We start from the raw sequence: 18,623 nt of genomic DNA, 5'->3' as shown, positions 1-18,623 counted from the left end.
GAATGTATTGTAATGTATTGTATTGTAATGTATTGTATTGTAATATATTGTATTTGTATTTTACTATATTGTATTGTAATATATTGACTTGGAATGTATGTATTGTAATATATTGTATTGTAATTGTAATATATTGTATTGTGATTATATTGTATTGTATTGTACTATATTGTATATGTAATTTATATTGTATTGCAAGATTAAATTTTGGTATTTAATATATTGATTTAGTATATGTAATATATTCTATTGTATTGTAAGATATTGTTATTGTAATATATTGTATTGTATTGTACTATATTGTATTGTAATATATTGTATGTAATATTTTGTGCTGTATTGACTATATTGTATGGTAATATTTTGTGTTGTAATATATGTATTGTATTGTAATATATTGATTGTATTGTAAAATATTGTATTGTATTGTAATATATTGTATTGTAATATATTGTACTGCAATATATTGTATTGTATTGTAAATATATTACAATGTAATATATTGTAATTTATGAATATATATTGTAATGTATTGTATTGTATTGTAATATAATTATATTGTATTGTATTGTAATATATTTTATTTTATTGTATTGTAATATATGTATTGTATATATTTGATTGTATTGTATTGTAATATATTGTATTGTAATGTATTGTATTAGTTTGAATATATTGTATTGTAATATATTGTAATGCATTGTAATATATTGTGTTGTTATTGTAATATATTGTCGGCAATATATTGTATTGTATTGTAATATATTTATTGTATTGTAATTGATATATTGTAATATATTGATATGTAATATAATTGTATTGATATATGTGTACTGTATTGTAATAATTGTAATATATTGTATTGTATTGTAATATATTGTACTGTATTGGTAATATATTGTAATGTATTGTATTGTAATATATTATGTATTGTATTGTATTGTAATGTATTGTATTGTATTGTATTGTGTTGTAATATATTGTAATGTCTGTAATATATTGTAATGTATTGGTAATATATTGTAATGTAGTGTATTGTAATATATTGTATTGTATTGTTAATGTATTTTATTGTATTGTAATATATTGTACTGTATTGTAATATATTGTATTGTAATGTAATGTATTGTATTGTAATATATTTAATGTATTGTATGTATTGTAATATATTATAATGTATTCTAATATGTGTTACTGTATTTGTAATATATTGTAATGTATTGTATTGAATATATTGTACTGTAATATATTGTATGTGTAATATATTGTACTGTATTGGAATATATTGTAATGTATTGTATGTTGTAATATATTGTATTGTAATATATTGTATTGTAATACAGGTAGAAAATTACGTATGATACACGGAGATTGACAATGCTCGCTCGTAATATTATTACCCTCAAACATCAATAGATGGACCTGAGGAAGATTTATCTGCATCAGTCAGAGCTCCCCCTTGTTTTCCAGGTCTGCCTTCACCAGGTATGCTGAGTCCACATCCTGAAAGGACAACAAACTGTAGTTACTCGTAGGCTAGCGCTTAAGAGCATTGGTCAGGTAACCAAAAGGTCGCTGGTTGAATCCCTGAGCGCGACTAGGTGAAACATCTGCCGATGTGCCCTTGAGCAAGGTACTTAATCCTAATTGATCCTGGATAAGAGCGGTCTTGCTAAACGACTCAAATGTAACTACCACTGTTTGTCGAAACATACCAGGAGCAATTTAGACGGATTGCAAAGTTTCATTGCAAAGCTATTAGTTAGGTTGAAATTGGCTTGATCGTGGTTTGGTTGAGATTTTCTCTGTCTCCCCTATACACCCACGCTCAGTTCTTGTTCAGTGGCGATATGATATCTTACGAGCTTAAAGTTGTTTTTTCATCTCGTAGAAGGTGGGCAGGTTTGCTCATACTAGCTATTGTGGTCTCTGTTCTCGCTGTGTCCTTTTCACCTGCAGTGCTTGTTCAAAACTTAACTCACTCCCAATGGTGCTGCAGATGTATCCGCTGATTCACAACATGAAGTTATGTCAATAGTATGGTTTGTGTCCATAAAGTAGTCCAAAAGGCATGTAATAATTGATATATTCAGGAGACTGCACCATTAAAACACCAATCAGGTATCACTGAGGAAAAACGTGATTTCTCACTTTTTCAGGATCACAAATTCATTCTCCAGATTGTTTCTCTTGTTTGATCTCATCTTCGTATCTAGGTCAGAAGAACAGGTGGGACAAGATATTGAATTAGTCATGAGAAGTAAGGTTTCTGACATCCATCATTTAGGGTTTAATAAATAGGTTTGGCTCTGTCTCAATTGCTTACAAATCTGTTTAAGGATTTTGAGACTTTTTGTGGTTTGAAGTCCCCTACCAGCCCCTGCATGTTCCTCAGCTCTCCAGACAGACAGACAGACAGACAGACAGACAGACAGACAGACAGACAGACAGACAGACTCCTACTTGTGTTTGAAGTCCTCCACCAGACCTTGCATGTTCCTCAGCTCTCCAGACAGACAGGACAGACCCAGACAGACAACAGACAGACAGACAGACAGACCAGAAACAGACAGACAGAACAAGACAGACAGACAGACAGACAGAGCAACAGACAGACAGACAGAGACAGACAGAAAGACAGACAGAGACAGACAGACAGACAGACTCCTACTTGTGTTTGAAGTCCTCCACAGCCCCTGCAGTTCCTCAGCTCTCCGGTCCAGCTTGAGTCTTGTCGTTGTTGACCACGTCCATGGCGGCGGAGGTGGCCATTGTAGACCTCGAAACAGCGGCTCGATGTGGAGCGGCCCGTCTGCTTACCGTGGCAGCAGGTCAAACTTAGTTTCCAACACCCTTATTCTGCTGCTCCAGAAAACACACCTAAAGGGAGGAGAGAGAGAAGCCCGTAGCTGATGAAATATAGTGGCAACAGTCCAAGCATCGGGAAGGAATGATTTGAGTGTAGTCTACTATAATATACATCGTAGCAACTTTAATGAGAGACCTTGGTACAACACTTTGTCTTGGTTCTACACCTCTTGGTGTAAGAATGGCTTAAGTCTGGACCGACAGTCGCAGGACCTGGGTCCAAGTCCTGGTTGGACTAGCCACCTCAAATTGCTACAATAATTTTGTCTTGACATGTCATTGAGGCCCTTTACGCTTCCAAACATGTTTCTGCACGATAAATGTATGGGCTTGGAGTGAACTGTTTAATTAATAGACCTTTGAAGCAATCTGAAGAAATCTCCAGACTTTTTTAATATCAGCTAGTGTTAATTATTCTGGTTTAACAGCTACAACTGACTGAGATCTCTCTAGGATCTATTTCACCGCACAAGTCTCACTGTTCTCTTCCCATTGTCCGTCTGCGATCAACACAAAAGCTCTCTTCCTAAACACTTCAGGAATTTCCGGTCTTGGATGATCACACACGTCTGACCTGTTTTTTATCAATTACCACCGAGCTGAGAAGAAATAGGACATAGTTCTTTATATGGTATTTGACTTGTTATTTGACGTCTTTAAATGTATTTTACTTGTTATTTGATGTCTTAAAATGAATTATTAGACTTGTTATTTGACGTCTTAAATTTAATTTGACAATTGTATTTCATGTCTTTAAAGCATTTTACGTTATTATTAAACGTCTTAAATAAGGCTATGGCATTCCAAGTGAATCACACCCTTAGGGCATGATTTGTGTCAAAATATTCCTCAGGTTCCAAGCTACCTGCTGAGAGGAATAGGAGCTTGTGTTATTACAGAGAACTCAGCAGTAGAAGCAGGCACAAAGCTCATATGTGACCCTGTTACCCACTCCGTGTATGAAGGGGAAATTTGACGAATAAGCGTAGGATAGCCTGGTGGGTGTGTGCAGGGACCACGGCTTGTGGAAAAGAGCAAGTGACTTTGTTTTCATGGTTAGCTTCGAGTCAAACTGATATCCGCATTTCCATCGATCCCAGAGTCCAATGGCTGAGAGCGTTTAAACGACCAAAACACGTATTGTGCTGACGTTGTTTGCCAGAGGCAGTTTGGAAATCGTACGTGAGTGTTGCATCCGAGGACAGACTACTTTTACGTGTGACGCGCTTCAGCACTTCGGCAGGTCCCGTTCTGTGAGCTTGTGTGACCTACCACTTCGCAGCTGAGCCGTGTGTTGCTCCTAGACGTTTCCACTTTACAATAACAGCACTTACATTTGAATAGGGCAACAATAACAGCACGTACAAGTTGATCGGGGGGCAACAATAACAGGGCAGACATTTGACTCTAACTGACTTGTTGAAAGGTGGCATTCTATGATGTTGTCACATTGAAAGTCACTGAGGTCTTCAGTACGGGCCATTCTACTTCCAATTTGTTTGTCTATGGAGATTGCATGGCTGTGTGCTCGAATTTATACACCTGTCAGCAACGGGTATGGCTGAAATAGCCAAATTCCACTCATTTGAAGGGATGTCCACATACTTTTGTGTATATATACATATATATAGTCCTGGTATTTTTATGAGAATTGGGGTGCCACACAGCAGTAAACCTGTGTGGCACCCCCAAACCTCATACAAATACTGGGTGTACATTTGCATTTCAGACCCATATTACCTACCTACACAACGTCTGCACCTGTGCTTGAACCCAATTAGTCAACAAGCCAGGTCTAAATGGGCCAAAGACTGAATACTCAGTAAACTGTAAGTCAGGGTTACCCCTGAACCTCAGCTCCAATACTCCTTCAAATCAAATCAAATGTATTTATATAGCCCTTCTTACATCAGCTGATATCTCAAAGTGCTTTACAGAAACCCAGCCTAAAACCCCAAACCGCAAACGGACTACCCCTCACCTCAGCTCCAATACTCCTTACAAACCAGGTCTTACACCTTTGACTGTGTGCCCAAATACTAATAAAACCAGATCTATGCCTGCATATCTCAGCCCATATGAAACCAGGATTCCACCTATGGCTTAACTGTCCCAATACTCTGACAAACCAGCGTCTACCCTTGTGCAGATCGTAAAACTAAACCCTACTGACATTAAATATTTGTTAATGTATTACACTAATTCAGTTTATGAAGTTCTTATCATGGCCCAATTATGGGTCTATACTGAAATAAAACACAATATGATGTTTTACAGTCAAAATCCCTATTTCAAAACATAAAGGCTAATGGATGATGGTAATCCACGTGTAATATCATTTTGATCAAGTGTATCCATAACCCAACTCAACTCCAATCTACTGAAAACATTACTAATTTGCTGTTGAATACGGACTTCTGGGTGTCAAATTTGTCTGTAAAAGTACACCTTGTATGATGTATGATTGTGGTCTTTGTGACCATTTTTTGAGAAATCATATGAAATGTCTATGATTCATAATAGACAACTTTAATAATGCATAATAAAAAAAAGTATCTCACTATTGTGATCAATGGGATTGAATGTGGTTATTGTAGCAATGCATGTGAAAACAGACACAGATGGCAATCACTTTTGTTGTTCCTCCCTTTTCCAGGCTAGTTGGCTAAAACCAAAACTAGCTTTCGCTCCTTTTGTAGGGCTTCAAAAGACAAAAATCAGTGCCATCTTGATGATGACTAAAACCGAAGTAGCATTGTGTGAGTAGGGGCTCCTGAGGCGTAGCGGTCTAAGGCTCTGCATCTCAGTCCTAGAGGTGTCACTACAGACACCCTGGTTCGATTCCAGGCTGTATCACTCACAACAAGCCGTGATTGGGAGTCCCATAGGGCGGCGCACAATTGGGCCAGCGTCGTCCGGGTTAGGTTTGGCCGTCATTGTAAATAAGAATTTGTTCTTAACTGACTTGCCTAGTTAAATAAAGGTAAAAAATAAAACACTCATTGAATGACTGTATTGGGTAAGCAATCAAAGCAGTATGCTAGATAAGACATTGGGATGTATAACCTAATAATTCTCAGGATGACTACATACCTTATCGATGAAGGATGCGAATCGGTTGTTGAGGCCCTTGGATCTGCCTCTTTCTCATGGATACGTGTCACCGTAGTTGGGGTCGATCTCCAGGTTAAGGGGGGCCAGCAGGCTCCTGTTGACAGAGACTGAGTGGAAAGGACTGCTGTGTGTGGCCGTTTGAGCCGCCCCGCGTACAGAGAAGCTGCTACCCAGGGACATGCCACTGAAGCCCCCGCGTTGTCTCCGCACAGAACCACGGAGCTGCTGATACGCTTGGACCTCAGGAGGCTCATGGTGGAAGGAGAGACGGAGAGGTGGAGGGAGAGTCACAGACAGAGAGGTGAAGAACGGTGTGAGAATCACAGATGGAGAGATGGAGACGCGTGAGAAACACAGACGGAGAGATGGAGACGCGTGAGAATCCCAGACAGAGACGAGTGAGAATAAAAGTGAATAGTGCAGAAGAGGACAGGACAGCAGCGGGCTATCTGACCTCAGTGAGTTGTCTCAGATGTTCTGCCCTCCTTATAAACTCCTCTTCCTCAGGGTGGGGTGGTTATGTTATTCTCACTCTGCAGAACCAGTTAAACACCCCATTCAGCTCTCTCCTTTTCATGGCCCCACCACTGCCTTCTCAGTGCCTCCTCTCTCCCCCCACCTCTCCCTCTCCCTCTCTCAATTTCAATTCAAATGACTTTATTGCATGGGAAACATACATTTATAATTGACAAAGCAAGTTAAATAGATAATAAACAAAAGTGAAATAAAAAATGTACAGTAAACATGATAGAAAAATGTCAAATGTTTTTGTCTATATACAGTGTTATAATGATGTGCAAATAGTTAAAGTATAAAAGGGAAAATAAATAAACATAAACATGGGTTGTATTTAACATGGTATTCACTGGGAACCCTCTCCCCCTCTTTCTCCCCCACTCTCTCTCCCTCTCCTCTCTCTCTCTCTTCTCTCTCTCTTCCCCTCTCTCTCCTCCCCCTCTCTCCCTCCTCCTCTCTCTCTCTCTCTCCCTCCTCCTTCTCTCTCTCTCCTCCCTCTCCTCTCTCAATTCAATTCAATTCAATTCAATTTGACTTTATTGACATGGCAAGTTATATTAACTTACATTGTCAAAGGTATACATATCGAAAAATTTCAATAAAATATATATGATATTATATACACAAAATAATATATATATTATTATAAAAATAAATGGTGGGACTAACAGCAATAATAATAGTAGTAGTGGACATGGCGATTACCATTAAAAACAGCTACAACAACAATATTAATCAGAACAACAACTAACATTAAAGCAACAGTAGTAGACCAGGTCAACATGACTGAGAAGACACATGACCTGGTACGAAAGACAAAACAAAACTAAGCTAAATGGAGAATATTATCAACATTACTTTGCATTTTTCACTGGCTGTCCCTCAGGCTGTGCAGAGAGGGACACATATTTGGCTTGCCAAAACTGCACATTTTGGCTTTTCACCCAACAAAATATTTGAAATTTTTCTTCATCTTTTATAGTTTCAAATTACTTTGTGTATTGTACTATATTGTATGGTAATATTTTGTGTTGTAATATATTGTATTGTATTGTAATATATTGTATTGTATTGTAAAATATTGTATTGTATTGTAATATATTGTATTGTAATATATTGTACTGCAATATATTGTATTGTATTGTAATATATTACAATGTAATATATTGTAATTTATTGTAATATATTGTAATGTATTGTATTGTATTGTAATATATTATATTGTATTGTATTGTAATATATTTTATTTTATTGTATTGTAATATATTGTATTGTAATATATTGTATTGTATTGTATTGTAATATATTGTATTGTAATGTATTGTATTGTAATATATTGTATTGTAATATATTGTAATGCATTGTAATATATTGTGTTGTATTGTAATATATTGTACGGCAATATATTGTATTGTATTGTAATATATTTTATTGTATTGTATTGGAATATATTGTAATATATTGTATTGTAATATATTGTATTGTAATATATTGTACTGTATTGTAATATATTGTAATATATTGTATTGTATTGTAATATATTGTACTGTATTGGTAATATATTGTAATGTATTGTATTGTAATATATTGTATTGTATTGTATTGTAATGTATTGTATTGTATTGTATTGTGTTGTAATATATTGTAATGTCTTGTAATATATTGTAATGTATTGGTAATATATTGTAATGTAGTGTATTGTAATATATTGTATTGTATTGTAATGTATTTTATTGTATTGTAATATATTGTACTGTATTGTAATATATTGTATTGTAATGTAATGTATTGTATTGTAATATATTGTAATGTATTGTATTGTATTGTAATATATTATAATGTATTCTAATATGTTGTACTGTATTGGTAATATATTGTAATGTATTGTATTGTAATATATTGTACTGTAATATATTGTATTGTAATATATTGTACTGTATTGGTAATATATTGTAATGTATTGTATTGTAATATATTGTATTGTAATATATTGTATTGTAATACAGGAAATACAGTAATGACCTTACCTCCTCATAGATGGACCTGAGGAAGTTTATCTCATCAGTCAGAGCTCCCCCCTTGTNTTGCAATGTAATATATTGCAATTTATTGTAATATATTGAAATGTATTGTATTGTATTGTAATATATTGTATTGTATTGTAATATATTGTATTGTATTGTAATATATTGTATTGTAATATATTTTATTGTATTGTAACATATTGTATTGCAATATATTGTAATGTATTGTAATATATTGTATTGTATTGTAATATATTGTATTGTATTGTAATATATTGTATTGTAATATATTGTATTGTATTGTAACATATTGTATTGCAATATATTGTAATGTATTGTAATATATTGTATTGTATTGTATTGTATTGTAATATATTGTAATATATTGTATTGTATTGTAATATATTGTACTGTATTGGTAATATATTGTAATGTATTATATTGTAATATTTTGTATTGTATTGTAATGTATTGTATTGTATTGTAATGTATTGTAATATATTGTAATGTATTGGTAATATATTGTAATATATTGTATTGTAATATATTGTATTGTATTGTAATGTATTGTGTTGTATTGTAATATATTGTACTGTATTGTAATATATTGTATTGTATTGTAATGTATTGTATTGTATTGTAATATATTATATTGTATTGTAATATGTTGTACTCTATTGGTAATATATTGTATTGTAATATATTGTATTGTAATATATTGTAATGTATTGTATTGTAATATATTGTATTGTAATCTATTGTATTGTATTGTAATATATTGTACTGTAAAGTACTGTATTGTATTGTAATATATTGTACTGTAATATATTGTATTGTAATATATTGTATTGTACTGTATTGTAATATATTGTACTGTATTGTAATATATTGTACTGTAATGTAATGTATTGTATTGTATTGTAATATATTGTACTGTATTGGTAATATATTGTACTGTATTGTATTGTAATATATTGTTAGTGTAATATATTGTATTGTATTGTAATACAGGAAATACAGTAATGACCTTACCTCCTCATAGATGGACCTGAGGAAGTTTATCTCATCAGTCAGAGCTCCCCCCTTGTTTTCCAGGTCTGCCTTCACCAGGTATGCTGAGTCCACATCCTGAAAGGACAACAAACTGTAGTTACTCGTAGGCTAGCGCTTAAGACCATTGGGTCAGTAACTAAAAGGTCGCTGGTTTGAATCCCTGAGCCGACTAGGTGAAACATCTGCCGATGTGCCCTTGAGCAAGGTACTTAATCCTAATTGATCTGGAMAAGAGCGTCTGCTAAACGACTCAAATGTAACTACCACTGTTTGTCGAAACATACCAGGAGKAATTTAGACGGATTGCAAAGTTTCATTGCAAAGCTATTAGTTAGGTTGAAATTGGCTTTGATCGTGGTTTGGTTGAGATTTTCTCTGTCTCCCCTATACACCGCACGCTCAGTTCTTGTTCAGTGGCGATATGATATCTTACGAGCTTAAAGTTTTTTTCATCTCGTAGAAGGTGGGGCAGGTTTGCTCATACTAGCTATTGTGGTCTCTGTCTCGCTGTGTCCTTTTCACCTGCAGTGCTTGTTCATTAACTTAACCTCACTCCCATGGTGCTGCAGTGTATCGCTGATCACAACATGAAGTTGATGTCATAGTATGGTGTTGTGTCCATAAAGTAGTCCAAAAGGCATGTAATATTGATATTCAGAGACTGCACCATTAAAACACCAATCAGGTATCACTGAGGAAACGTGATGTTCTCACCTTTTTCAGGATCACAAATTCATTCTCCAGATTGTTTCTCTTGTTGATCTCATCTTCGTATCTAGGTCAGAAGAACAGGTGACAAGATATTGAATTAGGTCATGGAAGTAAGGTTCTGACATCCATCATTTAGGGTTTAATAAATAGGTTGGCTCTGTCTCAATTGCTTACAAATCTGTTTTAAGGCTTTTGAGACTTTTTGTGTTTGAAGTCCCCTACCAGCCCCTGCATGTTCCTCAGCTCTCCAGACAGACAGACAGACAGACAGACAGACAGACAGACAGACAGACAGACAGACAGACAGACAGACAGACAGACAGACAGACAGACAGACAGACAGAGACAGACAGACAGACAGACTCCTACTTGTGTTTGAAGTCCTCCACCAGCCCCTGCATGTTCCTCAGCTCTCCGTCCAGCTTGGTCTTGTCGTTGTTGACCACGTCCATCTGGCGGCGGAGGTTGGCCATGTAGACCTCGAACAGCGGCTCGATGTTGGAGCGGCCCGTCTGCTTACCGTGCAGCAGGTCAAACTTAGTTTCCAACACCTTATTCTGCTGCTCCAGAAAACACACCTTAAAGGGAGGAGAGAGAGAAGCCCGTAGCTGATGAAATAGTGGCAACAGTCCAAGCATCGGGAGGAAGATGTTGAGTGTAGTCTACTATACATATACATCGTAGCAACTTTAATAGAGACCTTGGTACAACACTTTGTCTTGGTTCTACACCTCTTGGTGTAATGGCTTGAGTCTGGACTGACAGTCGCAGGGACCTGGGTCCAAGTCCTGGTTGGACTAGCCACCTCAAATTGCTACAATATTTTGTCTTGACATGTCATTGAMGCCCTTTACCTTCCAAACATGTTTTCTGCAGTAATGTATGGGCTTGGAGTGAACTGTTTAATTAATAGACCTTTGAAGCAATCTGAAGAAATCTCCCAGACTTTTTTAATATCAGCTGTGCTGAGTAGATGGATAACAACAGTGTTTGTATGTTAAGTTAATTATTCTGGTTTTAACAGCTACAACTGACTGAGATCTCTCTAGGATCTATTTCACGCACAAGGTCTCACTGTTCTCTTCCCATTGTCCGTCTGCGATCAACACAAAAGCTCTCTTCCTAAACACTTCAGGGAATTTTCCGGTCTTGGATGATCACACCACGTCTGACCTGTTTTTATCAGATTACCACCGAGCTGAGAGAAATAGGACATAGTTCTTTATATGTATTTGACTTGTTATTTGACGTCTTTAAATGTATTTTACTTGTTATTTGATGTCTTAAAATGTATTAGACTTGTTATTTGACGTCTTAAATTTTATTTGACTTGTTATTTGATGTCTTTAAATGTATTTTACTTGTTATTTAACGTCTTTAAATGGGCTTTGCATTCCAAGTGAATCACACCCTTAGGGCATGATTTGTGTCAAAATATCTCAGGTCCAGGCTACCTGCTGAGAGGAATAGGAGCTTGTTATTACAGGAAACCAAGAGCTGTAGAGCTGATGATCCGTAGCGTAGAACAGGCACAAAGCCTCTATTGTGACTCTGTTACCCACTCCGTGAGAAAGGGGAATTGTAATGTAAGCTGTGTGTCAGTGACCACGGCTGTGAAAGAGCAGGTGACTTTGTTTTCATGGGTTAGCTCGAGTCAAACTGATATCCGCATTTCCATCGATCCCAGAGTCCAATGGCTGAGAGCTTTAAACGACCAAAACACGTATTGTGCTGACGTTGTTTCCAGAGGCAGTTTGGAAATCGGTAGTGAGTGTTGCATCCGAGGACAGACTACTTTTACGTGTTACGCGCTTCAGCACTCGGCGGTCCCGTTCTGTGAGCTTGTGRGACCTACCACTTCGCAGCTGAGCCGTTGTTGCTCCTAGACGTTTCCACTTTACAATAACAGCACTTACAGTTGATAGGGGCAACAATAACAGCACTTACAGTTGATCGGGGCAACAATAACAGGGCAGACATTTGACTAACTGACTTGTTGGAAAGGTGGCATCCTATGATGTTGTCACATTGAAAGTCACTGAGGTCTTCAGTACGGGCCATTCTACTGCCAATGTTTGTCTATGGAGATTGCATGGCTGTGTGCTCGAATTTATACACCTGTCAGCAACGGGTATGGCTGAAATAGCCAAATCCACTCATTTGAAGGGATGTCCACATACTTTTGTGTATATATACATATATATAGTCCTGGTATTTTTATGAGAATTGGGGGTGCCACACAGCAGTAAACCTGTGTGGCACCCCCAAACCTCATACAAATACTGTGGGTGTACATTTGCATTTCAGACCCATATTACCTACCTACAACGTCTGCACCTGTGCTTGAACCCAATTAGTCAACTAAGCCAGGTCTAAATGTGCCAAAGACTGAATACTCATAAACTGTAAGTCAGGTTTACCCCTGAACCTCAGCTCCAATACTCCTACAAATCAAATGAAATGTATTTATATAGCCCTTCTTACATCAGCTGATATCTCAAAGTGCTGTACAGAAACCCAGCCTAAAACCCCAAACAGCAAACCAGGACTACCCCTGCACCTCAGCTCCAGTACTCATACAAACCAGGACTACACCTTTGACTGTGTCCCAATACTAATATAAACCAGATCTATGCCTGCATATCTCAGCCCATACGAACCAGGATTCCACCTATGGCTACATGTCCCAATACTCTGACAAACCAGGTCTACTCTTGTGCAAGAAGGGTAGACCTAAACAAACCTACTGACATTAAATATTTGTTAAGTTATTACACTAATTCAGTTTATGAGTCTATACATGGCCAATTATGGGTCTATACTGAAATAACACAATATGATGTTTTACAGTCAAAATCCCTATTTCAAACATAAAGGCTAATGGATGATGGTAAATCCACGTGTAATATCATTTTGATCAAGTGTATCCATAACCCAACTCAACTCCAATCTACTGAAAACATTACTAATTTGCTGTTGAATACGGACTTCTGGTGTCAAATTTGTCTGTAAAAGTACACCTTGTATGATGTATGATTGTGGTCTTGTGACCATTTTGAGAAATCATATGAAATGTCTATGATTCATAATAGACAACTTTAATAATGCATAATAAAAAAAATGTATCTCACTATTGTGATCAATGGGATTGAATGGGTTATTGTWGCAATGCATGTGAAAACAGACACAGATGGCAATCACTTTGTTTGTTCTCCCTTTTCCAGGCTAGTTTGGCTAAAACCAAACTAGCTTTCGCTCCTTTTGTAGCTGCTTCAAAAGACAATAAATCAGTGCCATCTATGATGATGACTAAAACCGAAGTAGCTTGTGTAGTAGGGGCTCCTGAGTGGCGTAGCGGTCTAAGGCTCTGCATCTCAGTCCTAGAGGTGTCACTACAGACACCCTGGTTCGATTCCAGGCTGTATCACTCACAACAAGCCGTGATTGGGAGTCCCATAGGGCGGCGCACAATTGGRCCAGCGTCGTCCGGGTTAGGGTTTGGCCGTCATTGTAAATAAGAATTTGTTCTTAACTGACTTGCCTAGTTAAATAAAGGTAAAAAATAAAACACTCATTGAATGACTGTATTGGGTAAGCAATCAAAGCAGTATGCTAGTATAGACATTGGGATGTAACCTAATAATTCTCAGCGATGACTACATACCTTATCGATGAAGGATGCGAATCGGTTGTTGAGGCCCTTGATCTGCTCTTTCTCATGGATACGTGTCACCTGTAGGTTGGGGTCGATCTCCAGGTTAAGGGGGGCCAGCAGGCTCCTGTTGACAGAGACTGAGTGGAAAGGACTGCTGTGGTGGCCGTTTGAGCCCCCCGCGTACAGAGAGCTGCTACCCAGGGACATGCCACTGAAGCCCCCGCTGTGTCTCCGCACAGAACCACGGGAGCTGCTGATACGCTTGGACCTCAGGCTCATGGTGGAAGGAGAGACGGAGAGGTGGAGGGAGAGTCACAGACAGAGAGGTGAAGACGTGTGAGAATCACAGATGGAGAGATGGAGACGCGTGAGAATCACAGARGGAGAGATGGAGACGCGTGAGAATCCCAGACAGAGACGAGTGAGAATAAAAGTGATAGTGCAGAAGAGGACAGGACAGCAGCGGGGCTATCTGACCTCAGTGAGTTGTCTCAGATGTTCTGCCCTCCTTATAAACTCCTCTTCCTCAGGGTGGGGGTGGTTATGTTATTCTCACTCTGCAGAACCAGTTAAACACCCCATTCAGCTCTCTCCTTTTCATGGCCCCACACTGCCTGTCTCAGTGCCTCCTCTCTCCCCCCACCTCTCCCTCTCCCTCTCTCAATTTCAATTCAAATGACTTTATTGGCATGGGAAACATACATTTATATTGACAAAGCAAGTTAAATAGATAATAAACAAAAGTGAAATWAAAAATGTACAGTAAACATGATAGAAAAATGTCAAATGTTTTTGTCTATATACAGTGTTATAATGATGTGCAAATAGTTAAAGTATAAAAGGGAAAATAAATAAACATAAACATGGGTTGTATTTACAATGGTATTCACTGGGAACCCTCTCCCCCCCCTCTTTCTCCCCCTCTCTCTCCCTCTCCTCTCTCTCTCTCTCTTCTCTCTTCCCCTCTCTCTCCTCCCCCTCTCTCTCTCCTCTCTCTCTCTCTCTCCTCTCCTCCTCTCTCTCCCTCTCCTCTCTCTCTCTCTCTCCCTCTCCCTCCTCTCTCTCTCTCTCTCTCTCCCTCTCCTCCCCTCTATTCTCTCTCCCATCTCTCTCTCCTCTCTCTCTCTTCTCTCTCTCTCTCTCTCTCCCTCTCTCCCTCTCTCTCCCTCCTCTCCTCCTCCACTACGGAGCACAAACAGCACGTTTTTTGTTGTGATTAGCTATGACTCATTGATTACTTCTTAAGTTCACCTATTTCTAGCTAAAATAATTTGTTTTGTCACTAACTCAGCATAAAAAGAAATGTCCTCTCACTGTCAACTGCGTTTATTTCAGCAAACTTAACTTAACTTACTTCATGTGTAAATTTTGTAATGAACATAACAAGATTCAACAACTGAGACCATGAACTGAACACGTTCCCACATGACATGTGACTAACAGAAATTGAATAATGTGTCCCTGAACAAAGGGGGGGGGGGGGGGGGGGTCAAAATCAAAAAGTAACAGTCAATATCTGGTGTGGCCACCAGCTGCATTAAGTACTGCAGGCCATCTCTCCTCATGGACTGCACCCGATTTGCCGTTCTTGCTTTGAGATGTTACCCCACTCATCTACCAAGGCACCTGCAAGTTCCCGGACATTTCTGGGGGGAAATGGCCCTAGCCCTCACACCCCGACCCAAACGGTCCCAGATGTGCTAATGGGATTGAGATCCGGCTCTTTGCTGGCCATGGCAGACACTGACATTCCTGTCCTGCAGAAATCACGCACAGAACGAGCAGTTGGCTGGTGGCATTGTCATGCTGGAGGTCATGTCAGGATGAGCCTGCAGGAAGGGTACCACATGAGGGAGGAGGAGGTCTTCCTGTAACGCACAGCGTTAGATTGTCTGCAATGACAACAAGCTCAGTCCGGTGATGCTGTGACACACGCCCCAGACCATGACGGAACCTCACCTCCAAAATAGATCCCGCTCCAGAGTACAGGCCTCGGTGTAACGCTGATTCCTTCAAACGATAAACGCGATTCCGACCATCACCCCTAGTGAGACAAAACCACGACTCGTCAATGAAGAGCATTTTTTGCCAGTCCTGTCTGGTCAAGCGATGGTGGGTTTGTGCCCATAGTCAACGTTGTTGCTGGTGATGTCTGGTGAGGACCTGCCTTACAACAGGCCTACAAGCCCTCAGTCCAGCCTCTCTCAGCCTATTGCGGACAGTCTGAGCACTGATGGAGGGATTGTGCGTTCCTGGTATATCTCAGGCAGTTGTTGTTGCCATCCTGTACCTGTCCCGCAGGTGTGATGTTCGGATGTACCGATCCTGTGCAGGTGTTGTTACACGTGGTCTGCCACTACGAGAATGATCAGCTGTCCGTCCTGTCTCCCTGTAGCGCTGTCTTAGGCGTGTCACAGTACGGACATTGCAATTTATTGCCCTGGCCACAGATGTGCAGGGACCCTGGGCATCTTTCTTTTGGTGTTTTTCAGAGTCGGTAGAAAGGCCTCTTTAGTGTCCTAAGTTTTCATAACTGTGACCTTAATTGCCTACCGTCTGTAAGCTGTTAGTGTCTTAACCACCGTTCCACAGGTGCATGTTTGTTAATTGTTTATGCTTCATTGAATAAGCATGGGAAACAGTGTTTAAACCCTTTACAATGAAGATCTGTGAAGTTATTTAGATTTTTACGAATTATCTCTGAAAGACAGGGTCCTGAAAAAGGGACGTTTATTTTTTTTATATCTCATTAGTTATAATGAGTTTATATTTCATTATATTAGATATTAGACCAGATTGTAACCAGTAACCAGATTGTCTTTCTGAGCTGAGTGTGTAAACAGGTCCGTCCTTTGCGGACTGGCCCACAATTCCGTGGTATCTCCTGGGAGAAACGGTGTCATCTCTCTCCATCCTGCTGTACAGTGTCTGCTGTAGTACATGACAGTACACCATATGCAGCACTGTCAACCACCAGAAGTGTGGTTAGAATACACTCACAAACAGTTTTAAGCCCTGTAGCTGCAGCAGTTTCACACTGTGTTGTTAGCACTACCTCTGAACACTGTGTTGTTAGCACTACCTCTGAACACTGTGTTGTTAGCACTACCTCTGACCACTGTGTTGTTAGGACTACCTCTGAACACGGTGTTGTTAGGACTACCTCTGAACACTGTGTTGTTAGGACTACCTCTGAACACTGTGTTGTTAGCCTGTGTTTAGCTACACCTCATGACCACTGTGTTGTTAGGTACTACCTACTCTGAAAACCATCACGGTGTCATCTGCAGGTTTTTTAGAACCGTTAACCCACAATCCCCTCCCTATCACACCGCCCCCCCTCCTGAACATCTTGTGTTTGTAGGACTTACCTCTGAACACTGTGTGTTGTAGCACTACCTCTGAACAAGGTGCTTTGTTAGCACTACCTCTGAACAAGTGTTGTTAGAACTACCTCTGAACACTGTGTTGTTAGACTACCTCTGAACACTGTGTTGTTAGGACTACCTCTGAACACGGTGTTGTTAGACTACCTCTGAACACTGTGTGTTAGGACTACTCCTCTGAACACTGTGTTGTTGGACTACCTCTGAACATGTTTTTAGGACTACCTCTGAACACACTGGTGTTTGTTAGGACTACCTCTGAACACTTGTTGTTAGGACTACCTCTGACACGTGTTGTTAGGACTACCTCTGAACACGGTGTTGTTAGGACTACCTCTGAACACGTGTTGTTAGACTACCTCTGACACGTGTGTGTTAGGAACCTCTGAACACGTGTTGTTTAGGACTACTCTGAACACTGTGTGTTAGACTACCTCGACGTGTTTTAGGACTACCTCTGAACACTGTGTTGTTAGGAACTACCTCTGAACACTGTGTTGTTAGGACTACCTCTGACCACGTGTTCGTTAGAAACTACTCTGAACACGGTGTGTTAGGACTACCTCTGAACACGTGTGTGTTAGGACTACCTCTGAACACCGTGTGTTTGTTAAGACTACCTCTGAACACGGTGTGTTAGGACTACCTCTGAAACTGTGCGTGTGGACTACCTCTGAACCACGGTGTGTTAGGACTACCTCTGAACACTTGTGTTAGGACTACCTCTGAACACTGTGTTGTTAGGACTACCTCTGAACACGTGTTGTTAAGGACTACCTCTGAACACGTGTTTGTTAGGAACTACCTCTGAACACTGGTTGTTAGGACTACCTCTGAACACTGTTGTGTTAGGACTACCTCTGAAACACTGTGTTGTTAGGACTACCTCTGAACACGGTGTTGTTAGGACTACCTCTGAACACTGTGTTGTTAGACTACCTCTGAACACGGTGTTGTTAGGACTACCTCTGAACACGGTGTTGTAGGACTACCTCTGAACACTGGTGTTGTTAGGACTACCTCTGAACACTGGTGTTGTTAGGACTACCTTGAAACACTGTGTTTATATGCTACTGAACACGTGTTGTATAGGTGTACCTCTGAACCGTAGGTGTTGTTAGGACTACCTCTGAACACGGTGTTTGTGTAGGACTACCTCTGAACACTGTGTTAGACTACTCTGAACACTTGTTGTAGGAACTCCCTAACACGGTGTTGTTAGGACTACCTCTAACTAACTGTGGTTGTTAGGACTACCTCTGAACACTGTGTTGTTAGACACTCTGAAACACGGTC

At 39.1% G+C, this 18,623-nt stretch overlaps 1 protein-coding gene across 1 annotated transcript in view; it reads right to left on the bottom strand.

Moving 5' to 3' along the window:
- LOC112071207 (keratin, type II cytoskeletal 8-like) overlaps nt 1-14,408 on the bottom strand; it is a 27,319-nt gene extending 12,911 nt beyond the window's left edge. The window contains exons 1-4 of the mRNA XM_024138655.2: nt 13,951-14,408; nt 10,656-10,864; nt 10,290-10,350; nt 9,555-9,650 (exon numbers count right to left, since the gene is read on the bottom strand). Of these exons, the coding sequence (XP_023994423.1) occupies nt 9,555-9,650; nt 10,290-10,350; nt 10,656-10,864; nt 13,951-14,220 (636 nt within the window). The 5' untranslated portion in view covers nt 14,221-14,408. The remainder of the gene's footprint in view (nt 1-9,554; nt 9,651-10,289; nt 10,351-10,655; nt 10,865-13,950) is intronic.
- Nucleotides 14,409-18,623: the final 4,215 nt, after the last annotated feature.

Source organism: Salvelinus sp. IW2-2015, unplaced genomic scaffold (genome assembly GCF_002910315.2).
Source record: "Salvelinus sp. IW2-2015 unplaced genomic scaffold, ASM291031v2 Un_scaffold1546, whole genome shotgun sequence".
Taxonomy (NCBI): domain Eukaryota; kingdom Metazoa; phylum Chordata; class Actinopteri; order Salmoniformes; family Salmonidae; genus Salvelinus; species Salvelinus sp. IW2-2015.
This window is presented reverse-complemented; position numbering and strand designations above follow the sequence as displayed.